The 19006-nt window shown below is 42.4% G+C and overlaps 1 protein-coding gene across 1 annotated transcript in view; it reads left to right on the top strand.

Moving 5' to 3' along the window:
• The window catches only part of POC1B (POC1 centriolar protein B), a 142226-nt gene extending 127716 nt beyond the window's left edge, over window positions 1–14510 (top strand). Inside the window, exon 11 of the mRNA XM_034772546.1 lies at window positions 14157–14510. Within this exon, the coding sequence (XP_034628437.1) occupies window positions 14157–14342 (186 nt within the window). The 3' untranslated portion in view covers window positions 14343–14510. The remainder of the gene's footprint in view (window positions 1–14156) is intronic.
• The last annotated feature ends 4496 nt before the right edge of the window (window positions 14511–19006 follow it).

The raw sequence follows: 19006 nt of genomic DNA, 5'->3' as shown, positions 1-19006 counted from the left end.
AATGTAGCTACAATAGTTAACCCCCACCCGAAGTTAAATTCGACTGCATTAGGGTAAACGTTTTACTGCCTTGTCTCCACTAGGATTTTACAAAGTGAAATTGCAAGCTTGAGCTAGCTATCTCCCTGTAAAAACACATCTTTTTAGTCAGTCAAATGTGGCCTGTGTCCAGCAGTCTGCCACCCACAGACCATGGAACTGGCCAAGAAGCCACTCACTGATAATGGCCTCAGCAAGTATCAGTCAACTGTTAAAATAAAGTGGAACAAACTAAAATTTAACTACTTCAGACCTATGTCTGAGCTATGGAAAAGAATAGTAGGAAATTTCAGACATTCGAGCAAGTCCCTGAAATATTCATTTGCAAAGTTAAAATTAATATGTTATCCTCTGCTACATGCTATGTTTCAAAAGCTGCTCTTCCTGCTCCGCGCCTTTGATAAATCTGTGATATGAATAGAGACCTGCCAAGTCTCTCTTATTTTGCATTCATTTTAAGGCAGTGTTTAAAGCAGCTCTCACTTATGAAGAAGTCTTTTGCTTTGTTTTTTCAATGAGACATTTAAGATCTCACACACGCTGATTCTGAAGTCCTTTTTTTTTTTTTCCCAGTCAGGCTGTCACGGTTCTGACAGCTCTGTGTACAGCTTAGCATTTTCTTCAACCAGTGTGAAAGGATAGGATGATGATAAGCAGTGAAAACAAAACATCTTGTAGCAGCATAAAATTCCTAAGGTTCTTCCATCAAACGTCCCCTCTTGCTCCCTCCCCAAAATAGCTTATATTTTTATATTAATCTCTAACTTGACATAAGAATTCCTAGCTCTTATAAAGCACTTTTCATCAATAGATCTCAGAGCTTAACAAAGCAGGTCAGTGTCATTATTGCTTTTTTTGGAGATGAAGAAACTGAGGCACAGCGGCAGTGACTTGCACAATATCACCCAATGGGTCAGTGGCAGAGCAGAGAATAGAACCCAGATTTCTTTAGTCCCAGTCCAATGTCCCACACTGCCAAACGAAATGTGTGCACCTAGAGCTTTTATGGAGAGAAAATTCCAATAATTACATAAACAATCCTAAATAAAATAGATGGTATCCAGCTTAATCTGCTAGGAGGTGTAGAGTTAACTCACAAGTGTTTAGAAATTTCATTTCTTCCTGTTGGAAGGAGATTTTTCTGTTCATCACAACTATTATTCGTGGTATAAAACAAAAAAAGTCAGAAATGGGTAATAATTTGGAAACTAAAGTATTGTTGTGGTGGAGGGTGTTGGTGGCTACCAGTAGGTGTGTCTTTGATCTTTGGACAATCACAGCCTTCACTGAAGCTGATGGGAGTGCTAGCCACTCTTTATTCAGGCTAAATGGAAAAAGCAATTGGGCTCCTTTATGGAATAAGATAGCTGAAACCATAGAAACCACCACCCAAGGCATTGGGCCATGTAGGAAGGCCTGATCAAGAATGAACTCGGGAAGAATGAGAGGTGTTATTCTGGCACTGATGGAAAATGCAAGCGCTGGGGCATTGACTGGTAAAGCTGTGCACGTCTGTGTGTCAGAAGCAGAGAGAATCCAGAAAGCAAGGTGATAGCCAGAGAAGCACTAATAGCATGGCCCTGAGAGGGAGCAGAGACAGAGCTCCTTTGTGGCACAGGACTGGCTGGAAAGCAGGCTTGGATTTCTGAACAAGCAAACTGCTGTTGCTTATTCCTACTGTGTTCAGGGAAGCAGAACTTTGTGTACTTTCTCTCTAAATAATCAGGATTGCATAAAAAGAAATACCTAACTCTGTCATCAATTTCTCCTAACAGAAACAACCTATCAAAGCCCCTAGTATTGGCTAACTGCTTAAGCCAAGAGGCAACGGTACTATTTCATCATTGCTCAGGGGAAGCCAAATTTTTCAAATTGTAACCCACATTTGCTCATGCACAACTTTACATATGCAAATCACTTGTATACACATGCCTTGAAAATATATCCCTTAGAATTTGGATGCTACAAATTCCTGCGCCTTCAGGAACTGAAATAAAACTGCTGTTTGCTGTATAGCCAACTCTCATGATTTTTTTGCGACTCTAGAGATTTTGGGGTGTTTTTTACCTGTCTCATGAAAACATGATGAAAGGCGCCAATTCATGAATTTTCCCTTATTTAAAATGGCCACCATCTCCTATTACTATCAATGGGGCTGAAGCCAGCAAGATGGCCACCATTTCCCTATAGTCTAGCTGCATATTAAGGCTAATAAAGTTGGCTGCCACCTCCCACTGTTTCTAATCAGACTGAGGCTGTGCCCACAGGCAAAAGAGCTGCCACTCTGTGTTTCATGGGGCTAGACAGGATTCAGGGACTGTGAGGAGCAGCAGAGACACTGAAAGGTGCATGGGGAGAGTGAGGAGAAGCAGGGCAGTGGTATTAGCATGAGGCAGATTTAGGAGGTGCAGGGGAATGGGGTGCATGGGGATATGGAGCAGGAGGGAGGCTGAGGGAGATGTGGGGGGAAGAAGGGAAGCCAGGGAGGAGCAGAGGGCAGTGATGGAGGTGGGAGATGAAGAGGATAGAATGGCAGCTCACTCAGCTAGTGGTGGTGAAGGGGAGACCCTTCAGAGCAGCCAGTGGAATACAGTGTTGCCAACTCTCATGAATTAATTGTGAGTCACAGAATTTTTGTGTCTGCAAGAGGAGCTGTCACAAGGACATGATACACTCCTCTGAGTCCACCATTTGCAGGGCTGGGCATGCAGGCAAAGCTCTGTGCAAGAGCCTTGGGGCTCAGGATGCAGACTAAGCTAAACAGGGAAGACTTGGTATAAAATGTCACTTGCTAGGTGAACTCAAGGACAGCTAGCAGGAGAGTTTCAGAGAGAGTTTGGAGCAGGCATGTGAGAAGCTTTCCTTCCAGGATCGGTACTATGTGTGATACCAAGATGGCCAGTGATGGAACGGTGGTGACCTGCAAAAAACGTGCCATGTTCTCTCCCTGAAGCTAGACGGGATTTCCTGTTCATGAAATGCAAGTTGGGAGCTGTGTTGGAGGAAAAGATTCTTGGACTGGAGGGCAAATTATGCTACTGAGATCAGAGAAGCTGATTTGTTCCTAGACAGCCAGATTCAGGTTCAAAGAAATATGGAGCTGGCCACCAAGAAGTCAGAGAGGAGGCCTGGCAGTTTGTAACCACCAGAGGCAAAAGGTCACGGTGGCATTCTGCACAGCTGGACACAGATGAAGATAGGCAGGCTGTGGCCACCAGAGAGAAGAGGACTGAGAACAATTCCACACAGCTAGAAGTTTCAAATCAATACCAGGCCCTCGACATGGAAACTATGGAAGATATATCTCAAGATCCAGCAGATCCAAGGGAACAGAGAGATGTATGGAACACACATGTGAATGGCAGTTCTGCCCAAGCTGTAAGAAAATCAACCTTGCCCGCAAAATGGGAGGGGGAGTGGGATTCTATGTCAAAAATAGAATTACCTGTTTCTGAGTCACTGATAACTTGGAAGAAAATGATCTTGAATGCTTATGATCTTGAATGCTGGAAATCTCATGTTGCCAGTACTGAGTTTCTAAACATTCTAGATGACAATTTCCCAACTCAAAAAGTTTTTCAGCCAATGTGGAGGAATTCTTTATTAGACCTTTACTTAACAGATAGAAACTGATCACAGAGCTAAAAATTAATGGTAGCTAAGGTACCAAATGAGCATGACTTGATCATATTTATAGTGTGCAAGCAGAATTAGATCCAGACCAGTAATATATATACTTGGTGCTTTAATAGGGCCAATTTCACAAAGCTTAAAATAATTATGAGCCCCATCAGTGGGGAGGAAGAACTTAATCAGAGAGATATGAATAATAATTTGGAAATTTTTAAGCATACCTTACTAGAAGCCCAAAAAGCCATGGCACCACAATCAAGAAAGAAGGCTGTACTAGTTTAAAAAAAAACTGACGTGGCTTAGAGGGAAAGTATAAAAAAAAAGTATCTATCTATATCTATAGATCCATAGATATAGATAATGGAAAAAAGGGGAAGTTGTTAGTTATGAATATAAATCAGAAGTTAGTTATTGTAGAAAATAGATAAGGGAAGCAAAGGGATACAAGGAGAAATTTATGGCCAGCAGAGTTAAGGACAATAAGAAGGAGTTTTTTAAATATAATAGGAAGAAAAGACTCCTGAGAATGGTATTGGTCCATTACTAGATGGAAATGGTAGAATTATCAATAATAATACAGAAAAGCCAGAAGTATTCAATAAATAACTTCTGTATTGGGGGGAAAAAAACAGATTATATAGACTCATCATGTGGTGATGATCACACTCTGTCCACTCCACTAATATCTCTGGAAGATGTTAAATAGAAGCTACTAAAGGTAGGCATTTTTAAAGCAGCAGTCGCGATAACTTGCATCTAAGAGTTTTAAAAGAGCAGACTGAGGAGCTCACTGGAGCATTAATGTTGATTTTCAATAAGCCTGGGAGCACTGGGGAAGTTCCAGAAGAATGGAAGACAGCTAATGTTTTCCAATTTTTAAAATGGGTAAACGGGACGACCCAGGTAATTATAGGCCTGTCAGCCTGACATCAATCCCAGGCAAGATAATGGAGCGGCTGATATGGGACTCAATTAATAAAGAATTAAAGGAGAGTAATGTAATTAATGCAAATCAACATGGGTTTAAGGAAAATACATCCTGTCAAACTAACTTAATATCTTTTTTTTTTTATGTGATTACAAATTTGGTTGATAAAGGTAATAGTGTTGATGTAATATACTTAGACTTCTGTAATGCATTCGAGTTGGTATCACACAACATTTTGATTAAAAAAACTAGACAAATTCAGACTGGAAATAAGTCATACATTTTAATGGTGAGAGTAAATAACAATTGGAGCAACTGTTGAAGGTTCTTAGTGGATTCTCCATCACTGACCATTTTAAAATCAATATTGGACGTTTTGCTAAAAGATCTTCTCTTGGAATTATTTTGGGGGAGTTCTGTGGCCTGTGCTATATAGGGCATCAGACTAGATGATCACAATGGTCTTGTCAGGCCTTGGAATCTGTGACTCTATCCTGACACTGAATTCTGCCTTCATGTATGGCCCTGTAGCAGAGAGAAGGACATGGGCCAGAGGAAGGCAGGGTAGAGGAAAGTCATGGAAGTGGTGCTGCTGGGTCCGAGATAGAGACGTCCCAGGGCAGCAGGAGGCAGAGAAGTGCTTCTGCGAGGTCGAGACAGGAATAGGAAATGGACAGCAGTTCCCCCGTCTTGGGGGAGCGGGGAAGAGAGGTTAAATGGAGTCTCCAGCTGAGCAGCCAGGAAGAGGTAATCATTTTGTGTGCATTAAAGGTTGACTTTTTAGTCTTTTTATCACACACGTATTGGCAGAGGAATATAGAGGAATCAAAAAGAAAAAAAAGACTAAAAACTTTTTTTTTTTAAAGAAACATGACTTTTTGGGCCAATCTCACAACTTTTGAGGGTTTGACTTGAAATTTTTGCTCTCTTGAGGTTGGCAATACTGTACTTGTCAACCCTATAGTGATTGATCAATACACAGAGGAGGGTGGGGAGTAACTCTGTTTTCCATTATCTGAAGCACATGCTGCTCAAAAACTCCTTCCAATAAATTTGAATCTCCCTAAAAAGCAGCATGGTGCCTGGTGACACAAAAACAATCTGATGTAATTGGGAGTAGTGAGTGAGGGCCTGTAAGAATTTAACCGAGGGGCATCTCTATAATGATACCTTATACCTAGTGCATAAGGGGTGTGTGTATTTGAACAGCTAATCTGATAAATTTGAACTTTACATTTAAAGTGTTTTAATAGATTGAGTAAAAACTTGCTGATGTGATAAACTATCATCTCTTTTTCTCTCTTGCTCCCACTTGTTTATAGGAATAGAAACCCACAATATTGGTTAGAACTGTCTTTACTTTATAAACTGCTCTTTGTTTTTCACACAAGTTGATTCTTCCACTGTTCGCATTAACACCAGGCAATAAAAAACCCTGCCTGAATTAACTGCTGGGCACATATGAATCCTACTTATTTATTTATTTGTTTGTTTGTTTTTTTATTTTATTAAATCAATTTGGAGCGTGTACTTGGCCCTGAACAGAACAAAAGGAGACACGGGGCCTGTGTCCCTAAAGGAACTTGCAATCTCAGGGCCCACTTCTGAAGACATTACTGACTATAGGTCTTACTATCATGAATCATCGCCACTGTTGTTAAGTGCGTTGTAATGGGAATCTTAGTAATTTCCAGGATTAACCCCTATGTTGGCAAAGAAAATACTAATATTACCCACCCCAAAAATATTGAGTCGGGCCTCAAAAATCATGTGATTGGCTTAAAAATCATGAGGGTTTTTTTATTATTATTATTATTATACATTTGTAGATTATTTTCTTTCTTTTCTGGTTTAAGAATTTGGGTGTATTTGCTTCACACTTTAAAGCTTTTCTACACAACCATGAAGGCTAGAAATATACTTTTTTTTAGATGACAGCTAAGAAGCTCAGGAAATCCCATGACTTGAGGAGCTGGGTCATTAAGAAAAACACCAAAGATCACGAGACTTACGGTAAAATCACGAGAGCTGGCAACACTGCACTGGACAATCAGTAAGTAGAAGGTACCAAGTTAATTACAGGTTTCAGAGTAGCAGCCGTGTTGGTCTGTATCCATAAAAAGAACAGGAGTACTTGTGGCACCTTAGAGACTAACAAATTTATTTGAGCATAAGCTTTCGTGGGCTACAGCTAATTAATTAATTAGCCTCTTAGAGCTGGTATGGCATCTTCTCTGTATGTATATATATACTCTTATTATATGTTCCATTCTATGCATCCGATGAAGTGGGCTGTAGTCCACGAAAGCTTATGCTCAAATAAATTTGTTAGTCTCTAAGATGCCTCAAGTACTCCTGTTCTTTTTAAGTTAATTACAGAGCAATAATAACTCCATCCTAAGGCAATAGACTTTTGAGTTAAAAATGTCTTTTAAAGCTTCATTTTGATCTAATTCGAAATAGCTGTAGCAGTGTGTTGCATGTGTTCCTTATTGCACTGAAGTAAGCCAATGAACCCCACATGGTGTTCCAACAGACTCGATTCCGTTACCGTTACAAAAACACATTGAAATCAGTAGGAAGCTGCCACTCCAAGCTGCATGAAGACTGCATTTGTGCAGCCAGTTTGTACTGTAGTGTGTTAAGAAAATCTTTCCTTTCAGTTACCATATCAGGTTTTCAGATCAGAACTCTTCCCAGCCTTTCCACCTCCAGGCTGTTCACAGTGTCGAGTGTTCTTTTCCTGTTTATCCTACATGCCTCTTTATTACTGGGCGTTTTAAAAGCACATTCAGGCGCCCTGCTTGTTTTTTCTAAAGCTCTACGGGGATCTGCTGGCGTCTTACAGCAGGTCATCCTGTTTTCAGACAAAGTTCCGGCCTTGTTAGAAACAATCATTTCTGGATGTCTGTGTGCACCACTCTTTTGTTTAACCATCCTTAATCCTTGAAATATGAAACTGAAACCCCAAATATGTTTATTTATCGCCCAAAACTTTGAGTTTCCATAAAAAAGAAGGTCCCATGGAACTTTGTGAAGAGAAGAGCTATCCAAACCCCATAACACTATCAAACAGCTGCGTTCAGACGCACTTTGCACCCTCAGAAGGAAGGCTACAAGTTAAAAAAGTATTTTCTTTTTATTTTAAAGAAAACCTATCCCCCCCCACCACCACAAATTCCCCCTGACTGCTGCTGGTAGCATTATTTACCCAGATGAGATTTGCAGCCTTACTCCCTGGGGACTGGCATAGGGGGGAGTCCACTACAAGAAAATTCCAGTCAACTGTTCACTGGTACAGAAGCAGATTTGAAGGACATAAAAATGGGAACATGGGACCAAAGGCTGGGCTGATCAAATGTTTGGGCATAATCCTACTCTCAGGGTGCAGGTTACAGCTCTCTACTGAGTAGGGTGGAGGGCCCCTGTTCAAATCCTTCCTCCCCCTCATGTGGGGGCGGGGGGGTATTGAACATGGGTCTCCCACATCCCAGGTGAGTAAGTGTTCAAACCACTTGACTAAAAGTTACAAAGTGGTCACCACTTCCTACTTGGTGTGGAGGAAGGCAGATGCCTGGTTGACTTAGGCACGTAAACTGCCTGACTGCAGGAGAGGGGTTCCTGTTTGTGGATCGCTAACAGAGCTAAGCACCTCCCTACAGCTTGGACTTAGGTGCCTAGCACTATGAGGGGGCGGCGCTTCACACACACCTTTGTCATCAGCATCTCCCATTGGCTAGCTTAGGCAGCTCCCTACCTAGCATGCTGGCTTTTGTGGATCACATTCCTAGGTGCCTAGCTCTCCCCACTCAGTGTATCGGGAGCCTTGGTGCCCAACTCAGGCTTTGTGACTCGCAGTGTTGTTCCTGTGATTTTTCTAGGCCACTAAAAGTTAGGCATTACTATGCTGAGTGTCACAACACCTGAGACCCTTTTGTGAGACCAGCCCAAGGTCACATAGGGCGTCTGAAGTAGAGCAGCTAAATGAACCCCGGTGTCATAAGCTCCAGTCTAGGACTCTCCTCACCTCCCAAAATATTGCCATGGTGGTGGTGGCGGGGGAATCAATTGGCTTCCTTTCCTTAACAGCCCCAAAATGGGCACTACAGCAAAGCGCATCTTAAACAATCTTCACATTGCTTTCTTGTATTGATTCACTCGTTGGGATAAAGCTAAATTTCAAGCATATCTTTAGGGGTCTGTGTACTGTTACATTTTAGAAGGTGTTTAAATATATATCAAGATATATATTTAAAGGTATTATTGTCTCCAATCCCATTATGAGAACAGGTTTTATTGTGTGATTCGTGATGCTGAGCACTCATGCAAAATGATCATAAAATTTTAGGCTTTAGTAAGTTTTACCCATGGCAGTTCTTATGAGTAGATGTTACACAATCCCCAACCCAGCCACTTTGATCTTCTACGTTAAAGTCAATGTGGCTAGCTGGATAAATAACATTAAGCTCAGCTGTGCTTCCTGTGCAAGTGATAAAAAATTGATAATGTCCTAACTTTTTAGAAGCACAGGTGCTTTAAATCATTGGAGTGAAGCTCACTGAAGCTGTTAATACTTAGCCAGAGCCCACATCTGAAGCAAAAAACTTTGATATGTTCACAGTCTTTTATTCAGATCTGGAGGTTAAATGAGGTGATTTTTAGGTAGTTGCAAACAATGGGCCAAATCCTCAGCACAAGTCCACTGGCCACATTGGAATTGTATTAATTTACAGCAGCTGGGGCTCTGCCCCATTATATTTTCAGCTTCTCTAAAACCTAAATGGATTGTTAACTTTCAGAGTGACACTCTGAGCCCTCTGCTACAACATCAACATCCTATGATAGTTGCTGACTTCCTGCTTGTGATTTTTTTTTCCCCTCAAAGATAATGATACTCTTGAAAGCTCGAGATAAATATCCTGTTAAAAAACAGATGATCAGGCTGAATATTATCATCCTCATCTAAGTCATTACTTGTGGGGGAGTAGAGATAACCTGTTTAATCATATGGATGCTTTTTATTACTTACAAATGGTATTTCTTGTAGAGCAAAACTTTATTTTTGTGTGTGTGATCTTTGGGTGTTTTCAGTTAAAACCCTCCACAATTCTCTGAGGGTGAAATTCGTCCCCATGCAGAGGGCCTCGGACAAAGACATAGATAGGACTGACATGATGCAGAGGCCTTGTGCTGAGTTTCATTCTTAGAGAGAATCTCCTTTGACATAAGAAATTAAGATCTTGAAATTGTATCTTTGATTAAACCCTGGGGATGGGGAAGAGAGGCACTAGAGGCTCCTGCAAGCAGAATGCCTTTAAAAGCATCTTGCTTGTAGTGACAGAGGGGAGGCACCTATGCTACAGCTGTTCCACAAAGGTAGCCAGTGCTTTCCCCCAGGTGCCGCCATCCCAGCCCTGCAAGGGCTGGGTGTAGGTCTAGCTCTTGCCACATCAATTAACCCAACACTGCCACTCTTCAATGTTGGAGACCAGCCTGTCCCCCAATGAGCATGTTTGTCTCCCTCGTGCAAAGTGCCCTCTCACACATAAGTAGCGGTAAAAACAAAACAACAACCCTGCAGTGCCAGAGTCTGTCTTTCCTATATGCAGATGACAAAGAACTAGGTAAAATGGTTCCTATTTGGGAAAATACTTGTAAAGGCTTTTTTCTTCTCATGTCAGTAACAAAAGTCAAATCCGGAACGTCTGATGAGGAGGACAGACTGTGGTCAGATGCAGAGCCTGACTGAGATCATGTCAGGCTGTTACCTCAGGGTCCACAAACTCCGCTTCCTCCTTGGTCGTTAGTCATTTCCCATGCTCCAGCCTAACCACAGTCTGAGTTCAGTGACACCGCATTGAATGGACATGCCCAGTGAGCAGTCACTCTTGTATCTCCTATTCACCCCAGCCAGCCCTCCATTTTTCGGCCTCTCACCAAAGGTCAGAAGTTCATTTTCCTTTTCTTCTTTTTAAAGGCAGTGTACTGCCATCCACTTGTTGGGTGACCAGGGTACCTGCTCAGTTTTAAGCACCAGAACTGAACTGGAGTTTATATATAGAGCTTCTGAGTAACCGGGCAGTTGGATTCATTTCTTTCTGACTTTACCTGATTTTCTTCTGTTGGTAATACAGAACATATTTTTTGTAGTGACTCAGTTGGGAGGCAATGTGGACTTTGGCTGGAGTAGGAAACAGGCAATTAACACGCCTGGCTCCTATTCCTGACATTGACACTGACTTGCTATGTATGGTACTTACCTGCTCAGTGCCTCAGTTTACCCATTTGAAAAACTGGTATAATACAGGGATGGTGGTGAAGCTTCACGCTTGAAAATGGGATTCATATAACTAGGTGCTATGTGGGTATAAAAGCTACTAATTTTATTATTATTTTGCTGTTGTTTTATTATTATGGTTGTTATTATTAAGTAACACATTTACAAACAATGCTTATCAATCCAGACCCAAGTCAATTTACATAGACACACAAATGCAAATTGCCCCATTCTGAATCTCCACTTCAGTTGCTGCACCTGAGAAAGCTGATCACGTTATCCAGATCAGCCCAAAAGCATCAAATTGATTGCATCAAACTATGCTTCCTCAAAACAGACCAGCATCTGACTAACAGATCTTACTAGCCGAGTGGGATCAGATTTCTATTTCCTCTCTTAGACTTAATGATAAAATAATGTCATATTCATAAATTTAGTCTTGTAAGTCTTGAGGGAAAAAGGGCAGGTAACAAAAACCTTCTGTAAGAGAGATTTCTTGTTGTACAGCTTCTGCAGCTGTCCGAGCTGCTTGTGTTTAGAAGCTCATGCAAAGACTGAGTAGGCTGAACAAGTAACCTTGCCAGCACATGCGCCATACTTCTTGCACGCCTGATGCAGTGGAGGCATTGCAAGTGTTATTAATGAGTCTCTAAGGAGTCAAACCAGTTATTTTTAAATAATTAGCCTATCTCTGAAGCTAAAAGAGACTGATTTTTTAAGTGAGCATATAGAGCTCCTGCGTATGTCAGATCTTGTGCTTATTTCTCTCTAACCTTCTCTGTATAAATATATGTAATAATACAGGTGACAGTTTATAGCATTGATTTAGCTATTGTGGAGAGCACATGCCTATCAAGTACTTATTAGGAAGACATAGTTCCTTTATTTACTTTACACAAATGCTAGGGAGGAAGGGGGGAGGGATAGCTCAGTGGTTTGCGCATTGGCCTGTTAAACCCAGGGTTGTGAGATCAATCCTTGAGGGGACCACTTAGGAATCTGGGGCAAAAAAATCAGTACTTGGTCCTGCTAGTGAAGGCAGGGGGCTGGACTCAATGACCTTTCAAGCTCCCTTCCAGTTCTAGGAAATAGGATAACAGGGAAATATGTGGCACTGAAAGTCTCTTTGTTTTTGCTCATTGGATTTAAGTAATTCCTCCTGCCCACATCAGAACAATGAATCCCTTCAGTTTACTAGTCTGCAGGAGATATGATACCATAGATTTGGACTGCAGATCTCCAGCAGTTGGTAGTGTTTAGGGACTGAATTGAAAAATTACACTGACTGGAGATCCAAACCTTAGAGTGCCAGATTCTGAGGTGAAGTATAAATTAGACCCCACTCCTGCACTAACTTACTGCCTTACAGCTACTTGCACCCATACTGGTGATGCCTAAAGGAGTCTTAGTTGATGTTACATACTCACCAATGAACCACAAGATGGTGTCAGAAGATATATGTTAAAATAGCTCCTACTAATTAATTAGACACATACTTGGCTAACAACTAGGTTTGTACTCAGAGGACACAGGGTTAATAATTGAATTCCTAACTGTGCACTGCCACTGCTAGAGGCCTAGTACTCTGTGTAGTCTCTGTATGTAGTTAGTCACACAGTTAATTTGGTGAGTGGATGAGCACCCCCAACCGTGCCACTGCAGCTGATAAATTCAGTCGTCCCTCCTTTCATTACGAGATCTCGCAGATCATATTGTAGATGCCACTCTTTGTGAATGACAGCTGAGAGTTCATCCCTTAGGCATAAAAGTATCCCAAGGGCCTTCTCTGGCCATCCAGAAGCCATAGGCACATTTAAAATGACCATAACTTGTTTTGCTGGACATACCACTCGCACACCTGGATATGCATCATTGTCCAGAGAGCTGTGACCTGCCCATCAACTGTATCTCAACTATGAAGAAACTGAGACAGTACACGGGGTCCAAAGGGGAAATGAAGACTCTGCTGATTCTCTAGAATGAGGAGTGCATTCAGGTTGAATTGAATTGTGCCAAACAATCACAAAGTGCACCAGTGAATCTCTGAAGGCCTTGCTGACAGCAGGATCCAGCACTGCCATGCAGTGTCAGGAGACAGTATAGTCAGTGAAGGTTTCCTACAATCAGCTAAAAGACTAGAATAAGGTTCCTGCCAATTAGTGGATAACTTGTCCCTTTGTCAAGGATCTGGACCAGGTGCTCACAGCTAGACCCACCATGGAACCTATGAATCACGTGGCCAATGGGGAACCTGGACCTGAGGTGCCAGCAGAGGTGGAATGGGAAGATGAAGTTCAGGCATTGAGTTATGGCTTTATTAATGTGTGCTGTCTGGCAATGCAGCATGTAGCTTGTGTCATATTAAAGGCGAAGGATAGTGCTGAGGGTGAGTAGTTTGAATGCAGCCATGGCTTCTGGTGTGTATGTTCCTGTTTGATTGTTTTGATGGCAGAACTGACCACACATTACTTCCAGTCTGCAATAAGCCTTCTGATAAAATGGTTTTCCTCTCTTGCATCTAGTGTTCAGTCATTTCAAATCAACAGTCAGTAATGTTGGGTCAATGCCCTGGAGAGAGGTGCTGTGAGGATTTCCAACGTGAGATCTGCTTTCGCTTAGGGCAATTTCAGATCTGTTTCTTGAGGAATGGGGATTAACCTAGGTAGAAGCAGAGTGCAGGAGGCCAGTAATAGTTACGTATTTATAGAGAGTTTATTGATACCTGAATACACAAAGATTTGAAAGATGTGGTATTTACCTAGAAAGAATATTTATGCACTAGCTTGTGTTTTTGCATTTTAATAACAAAAGCCCTTACTTATGGACTGTGCCTTGACATAATGGGAAGGCATTCCTATGATCCTGAGAGCTATATTGGCGGCTACTCTAACTTCCAGTAGAGCCACCCAACTTGGACAGAAACAAAAAGTAGGGACCAGACAAAAAGCAGCTCACTGATCCTCAAGGTTAGAGGCAGAGTGACCCGCCAACAACCTCACCTTGTTAAAAAATAAAAAAAAAAGTTAAGTTATAGAAACACAACGAAATAGCCATTCCAGCCACCGGCATGCTGAGACAGGATGATGGAGCCTTGTTCATGTCCTACATGATGGTTGACAATGCGGGAAGGATTCAGAACACCAGACACACAGTGGTTCAAACGGGGAGGGCAGAACGGAATGATATGCAAAAGACAGTGAAGGGATGGAACCACCAGATGCTCTTTGCCTTGCCCCACCATTTCCCCCCCCCCCTTTATCAACTCTCTTCCTGTTTCAGTGGGACAGTGGTGAGATGTGTGGCTCTGACAAACTCGCAGATGCCTGCATGACGGGAGCACAGCAAACGGGACAAGCTGGAATTATCGACCAGCACAAAGAGACTGGAAACAGCAGGACCAGGGGCATCAGGGATTTTCCTGCCATGGAGGACTCTCCAGGTAGTGTGAACTGGCAAAGGACATAGCAGTTCCTGCACCACACCCCTAACATAAGGGAGCATGTTGGTGGCATGGGCAGAGCACTACTCTACTCAGGTGATCTCTAGCTGGCCAGTGGCCCATTAAGGGCCATAACCAACTAGCATACAATAGAGCAACCCCTAGGCACAGAAGAACCCACTAGGCAATGCTGCCTCCCTTAGACTAGTCCTTCATCTTTGACTTCTTGAATTAAAATTGGCCTATTTTACCCCTCAGCTAATCCAGCTCTGGACTGTAGAAAATTTCAGGAGTTTGGAATAAAAATGTTCACCGTCTTTTTCTGTTTTAAGGCAGTTCCCACAGATATACTCCTGACTGCAACTATGACAATCTCTATTTTGCTCAAGAGTAAAACTGCTCCAATATCTTGCGCTAACAAATTACACTTTTTAAAATACCCCAAAATTGATTTAATTTAATGCTCATCAATTATGTGCATTAAATACAAGAGAACAACAATTAGAACATTTTTGGCTGTGAAAAGAACTCTGGGAAGCTGCCTCAAACGTCAAAAGTTCTTCACTACCCTGACACTTATGTAATTGTTCTGTGAACACCCACACGCCGGAATAGACCTACCATGCCTGAGTCACTGAGTATTTCTATATGAATCTAAAATCTGTTCAGCCAGGATACATCATCCATAACGTAAGGAACACAGTGTAAGTATAATTTTAAAGTGATATCCATGATTCAATAATGTTACAGCTCACTTAGGCAGAAGGCCGTAATAAACTATTGCATTTTTATGGCCCCACCATGCTTTAAGGCTCTGCTCCTGTGAATGGGAAAGAAAGAAAGACTGGCTGAGAGAGGCAATTGCAGGGAACATCCAGATCTGTAGCATACTACCCCTAAGTACCCCCCACAGGCCCCTTCCAGGAGGTTACATTGTGTCCTAGCTCCATGGATTTCCCCACTCAAATGTGATACAGAATTGTCACAGTTTATAGTAACCTGCAGAGTTTTTCTCTTTGCACTATAGAATGTCCTCTTCCCTTCCCCACCTCCAAGCATAGGTGCGGACTCCGTGGGTGCTCGGGGGCAAAATTGGTGGGTGCTCTGCACCCACCGGCAGCCAAACTCCCCACCTCGTTTCCGCCTCCTCAGCGTGCCATGTTCCCTCTTCTCCTCGCAGCACTTGCTGCTGCAAAACAGCTGTTTTGCGGTATAACAAGTTCTGGGGCGGGGACGAGCGGGAACCCGGCATGCTCAGGGAAGGGATTTGGGGAATAGGGGCAGGGAGGGGGCAGAGTTGGGGCGGGGACTTTGGGGAAGGGATTGGAATGAGGGCAGGGCAGGGGTAGGAGAGGGCGGGGCAGGGGTGGAGTCAAGGCGGGGCCGGGGCAGAGTGGGGTCGAGCACCCACCGGCGCCAGCAGAAGTCAGGGCCTATGCCTTACGGGGACTCCAGAGACAGCCACACACAGGGAGACTTTGGTATCAGATTTTCAGTAGGAACTATGCTGTCCCTGAGCTGCAGGCAACATTGGGGAGGGGCCATTGTGCAGATGCCCTTGCTTCCAGTGGAGCCCCATAATCTATTGGCTTAGTGGATGACCCCCTGGCCTCCTCAAACAAACCCCATTCTCCCTGACCAATTCCAGGGGAACTCTGTGAACTGAAACTCAGAATCCCCACCCTCCTACATGGGAATAACCCCATGTCTATACAGGGGCCATTAGTGTATACAGTTGCTGTCTGAACTCAAGCTGGACGAACAGTTGTGCAAAATAGATTCAAATGTATATAGTTGACTTGCCTAATCGATCCCGTTTCCTTTTCTCTGCTAACACATTCTGTAGTTTAATTTCAGAGGATGTGCATAGAGTACAATATTTGGTCCACTTGACAATTTCAGCATATTATTTTATATTTATATAGAACCTTTCCTCATGAGAGAACCCAAAGCGCCTCCCCAAAAAGACAAACTGATATGCCAATAGGATTGAAACTGCATGGAAATGTAGGTAGGAAGACTGTAATTAAGCTAGCTAGAACCTGGCTAAGACAGCCTGGTTAATGCCCTTACTGGAAGTGCCACGTGCTCTGGGCTGCTGAATGACCACAAGTGGTCATCATGAAGTGTCTTACTGAAAGACAGCACTTCCTGCTGCAGAGCACCCCTGCTGCTATGCTGGGGTCTTGATTTGGTGTAGACAAAGAGGGAAGAGTGCCAGCCACCTCCTGACTCATCAACATCCCTTCCTGCAGCATATGGGCAGGTTGAAGTTTCGCCTCAGAGTTCTGATCTAGTCCAGCCCTACTTCATTGCTAAGATCTGATGATGTGGCACGACTGCAGGATTTGTAAAAATGAAACCCAGTCATAAAAAAGCTGCTTATAACAATTAATAAAGGGAAGGAGTTAACACTGCAAGGTGCCACCTGTATAATGGTGTGACAGAGGGAGCATTAAGGGAGCCATTGGCAAGGTTATGCACCTGTATATGCATGGGAATATAGAAAGAATGGGTAAATGTGTGAGAGGGTTATACTTTATTGCCATTAGGCTAGGGCTACCACATTACTTAGGGATAAGAATACCCGATGTAATTTATTTTTATGATATGCCTATGGCACCAATCCACTGAATAAATACCAGGAGTTGAGACAATGAATGGCATTGTTATCATGATAACAGCGCATTGAAAAATCCCTAACGGTGACTGGAGGGTTGTACAGGGCAGTTGTCACACTCCTCATAAAAACTAACATTGGTAAACACCTGTTTAAACCAATAAACATTAATTCTCTTCTCAACATTTCAGGAAATTCCCCTTCCAGTTCTACCAACAGCAAATCCCATAAACTCTGGATCAAAGTTATAGTAGGGATTATGTATGTAGAACATTATGCATATATGCATTTTTACTAAGGCTCTTATCCCAGAAAGATACAATTTCTGTATAACTTCCTAGGAGTCGGCAGAACTCAACATTGTCCAATGCATTTTTAAAAAGTCACTCAACTTTTAGTTGAGTATGCTCCAATATGTCTGTTAGTCTGTTAGACAGGACTCTGTCGCTTTTTACAGATCCAGACTAACATGACTACCCCTCTGATACTCAACTTTTAGGGGGTTCAAGTGTATTTACCCTCTTTGCCCTGTTCTGTTCACACCAGATTCTCCCTTTACTATTTCCTCCCCCCCTCCCTCATGACAAGCTAATATTTGAAGCTTCCAGAGAAAGGGAATTAAGATGATTTCTAGGACATCAGGATCGTGAGGGATTCTTTGAACAACTGAAGTCTGGCAGTTTTCTTTATGTATGTGCTTTGTCTCTCCTACCTCTGCTTTTTGGGAATACAGCAAATTAAAACAGAATCTTAGTTCCCAAGTCACAAAAATATAATTTTAAGCACACGAGTTGTCCCAACGATGCTATTCACATCCTTAAAGTTATGCACAGACATTAAGCACTTTGCCGAATTGAGCCCTTATTTAGGATTATTTGCAGATATCAGCTGTGAGCAATAGGGAAATTCTTCAAGATTTTCAGGTGCAAATGTATACGCCAGCCCAAATCCCTAGCACTGCGATATTCTGGAGCTGAAGTACAGCCTGATCTTCATCAGGTCTGCAGTGCACAATCCAACTCCTACAGAAAAATTTAGTGTGAAAATTGAGTTGTTCATGCCTGGATTAGATTCCTAATTGCTTCCTATTTGGAACTAGGATATAAGAGAGCTGGAGCATATTTGTTTTCTTAAATAGACCAGTCCCAGCATGAGAACCATCCCTTTTGGTTTACATTCATTTTCTTTTCTTTCTCTGCCCTTTGCACGCATGGGTTAACCTGTGCTGTGCAAACTTGGTGCTTGTTTACTCTTTTCATGCTGTAGAACAAACCTTCAGTCCTCCAAAGACCTCGTCCTCAGGAGGCAGAGCAACTATCTAGAGAGAGGTTTGGGACAGAGGGATCCTGGAAACCCAGAATAAAACAAATCTGTAACACAGGGAACAGAGACTTGTGTTTGACATTTTCTCACTACTACTAGGGGAAAGGAAATCTAAGCTTCTTAAGTTACTTGCCATGTAGCATTAGTGACCCTGATGCCCTCCCACTGAGTCAGATCTGCAGATGGTGTCAAGTGGCATAGCTCTATTGAAGTCACGATGCTTCAATGATGTTCTCACTGTACCACCAGGTTAGCCCTTATTTTGCCGTGTAATATCTTCAGAGCCTTTCAAGGTACAGCCAGGGCCAATCAGAGGGGGGACCAGGAGGACCAATTGCCCTGGGCCGCATGCTCAAAGAGGGCCTCAAATTTAGACACTTGTTAATTTTTTGGCATTTGGTAAGTTTCGCAACTTGTTTTTATGCGCATCCCCATCGGACCAAAATGTGACACTCTCTCAGCTCAGAGCTGTAAATGTAAGCAAATAAATGATGTGATTTGGTAAAAGACATAATGTTTTTGTTAACTGATATAGATTTTGTCATATTAAATAGTTTAAAATGTTCATAAATATTAATAAAAATATATGGTTCTGATGGCACAAGATTAGACCATGCGTCATCCTTTTTAATTTTTATTATGGCTAGGGGCTTCAAAAGCTGGAAGTGGCCTGGGCCTCTCTGGACCTCTGAGAGGGCCTTGGTACAGCTTGAAATATCTCAGTTGAGCATGAAATCTTGTAAAAGG

Source organism: Trachemys scripta, chromosome 1, assembly GCF_013100865.1.
Source record: "Trachemys scripta elegans isolate TJP31775 chromosome 1, CAS_Tse_1.0, whole genome shotgun sequence".
Lineage (NCBI taxonomy): Eukaryota > Metazoa > Chordata > Testudines > Emydidae > Trachemys > Trachemys scripta.
The sequence above is the reverse complement of the archived record's forward strand: the minus strand, read 5'-3'. Positions and strand labels throughout refer to the sequence as shown.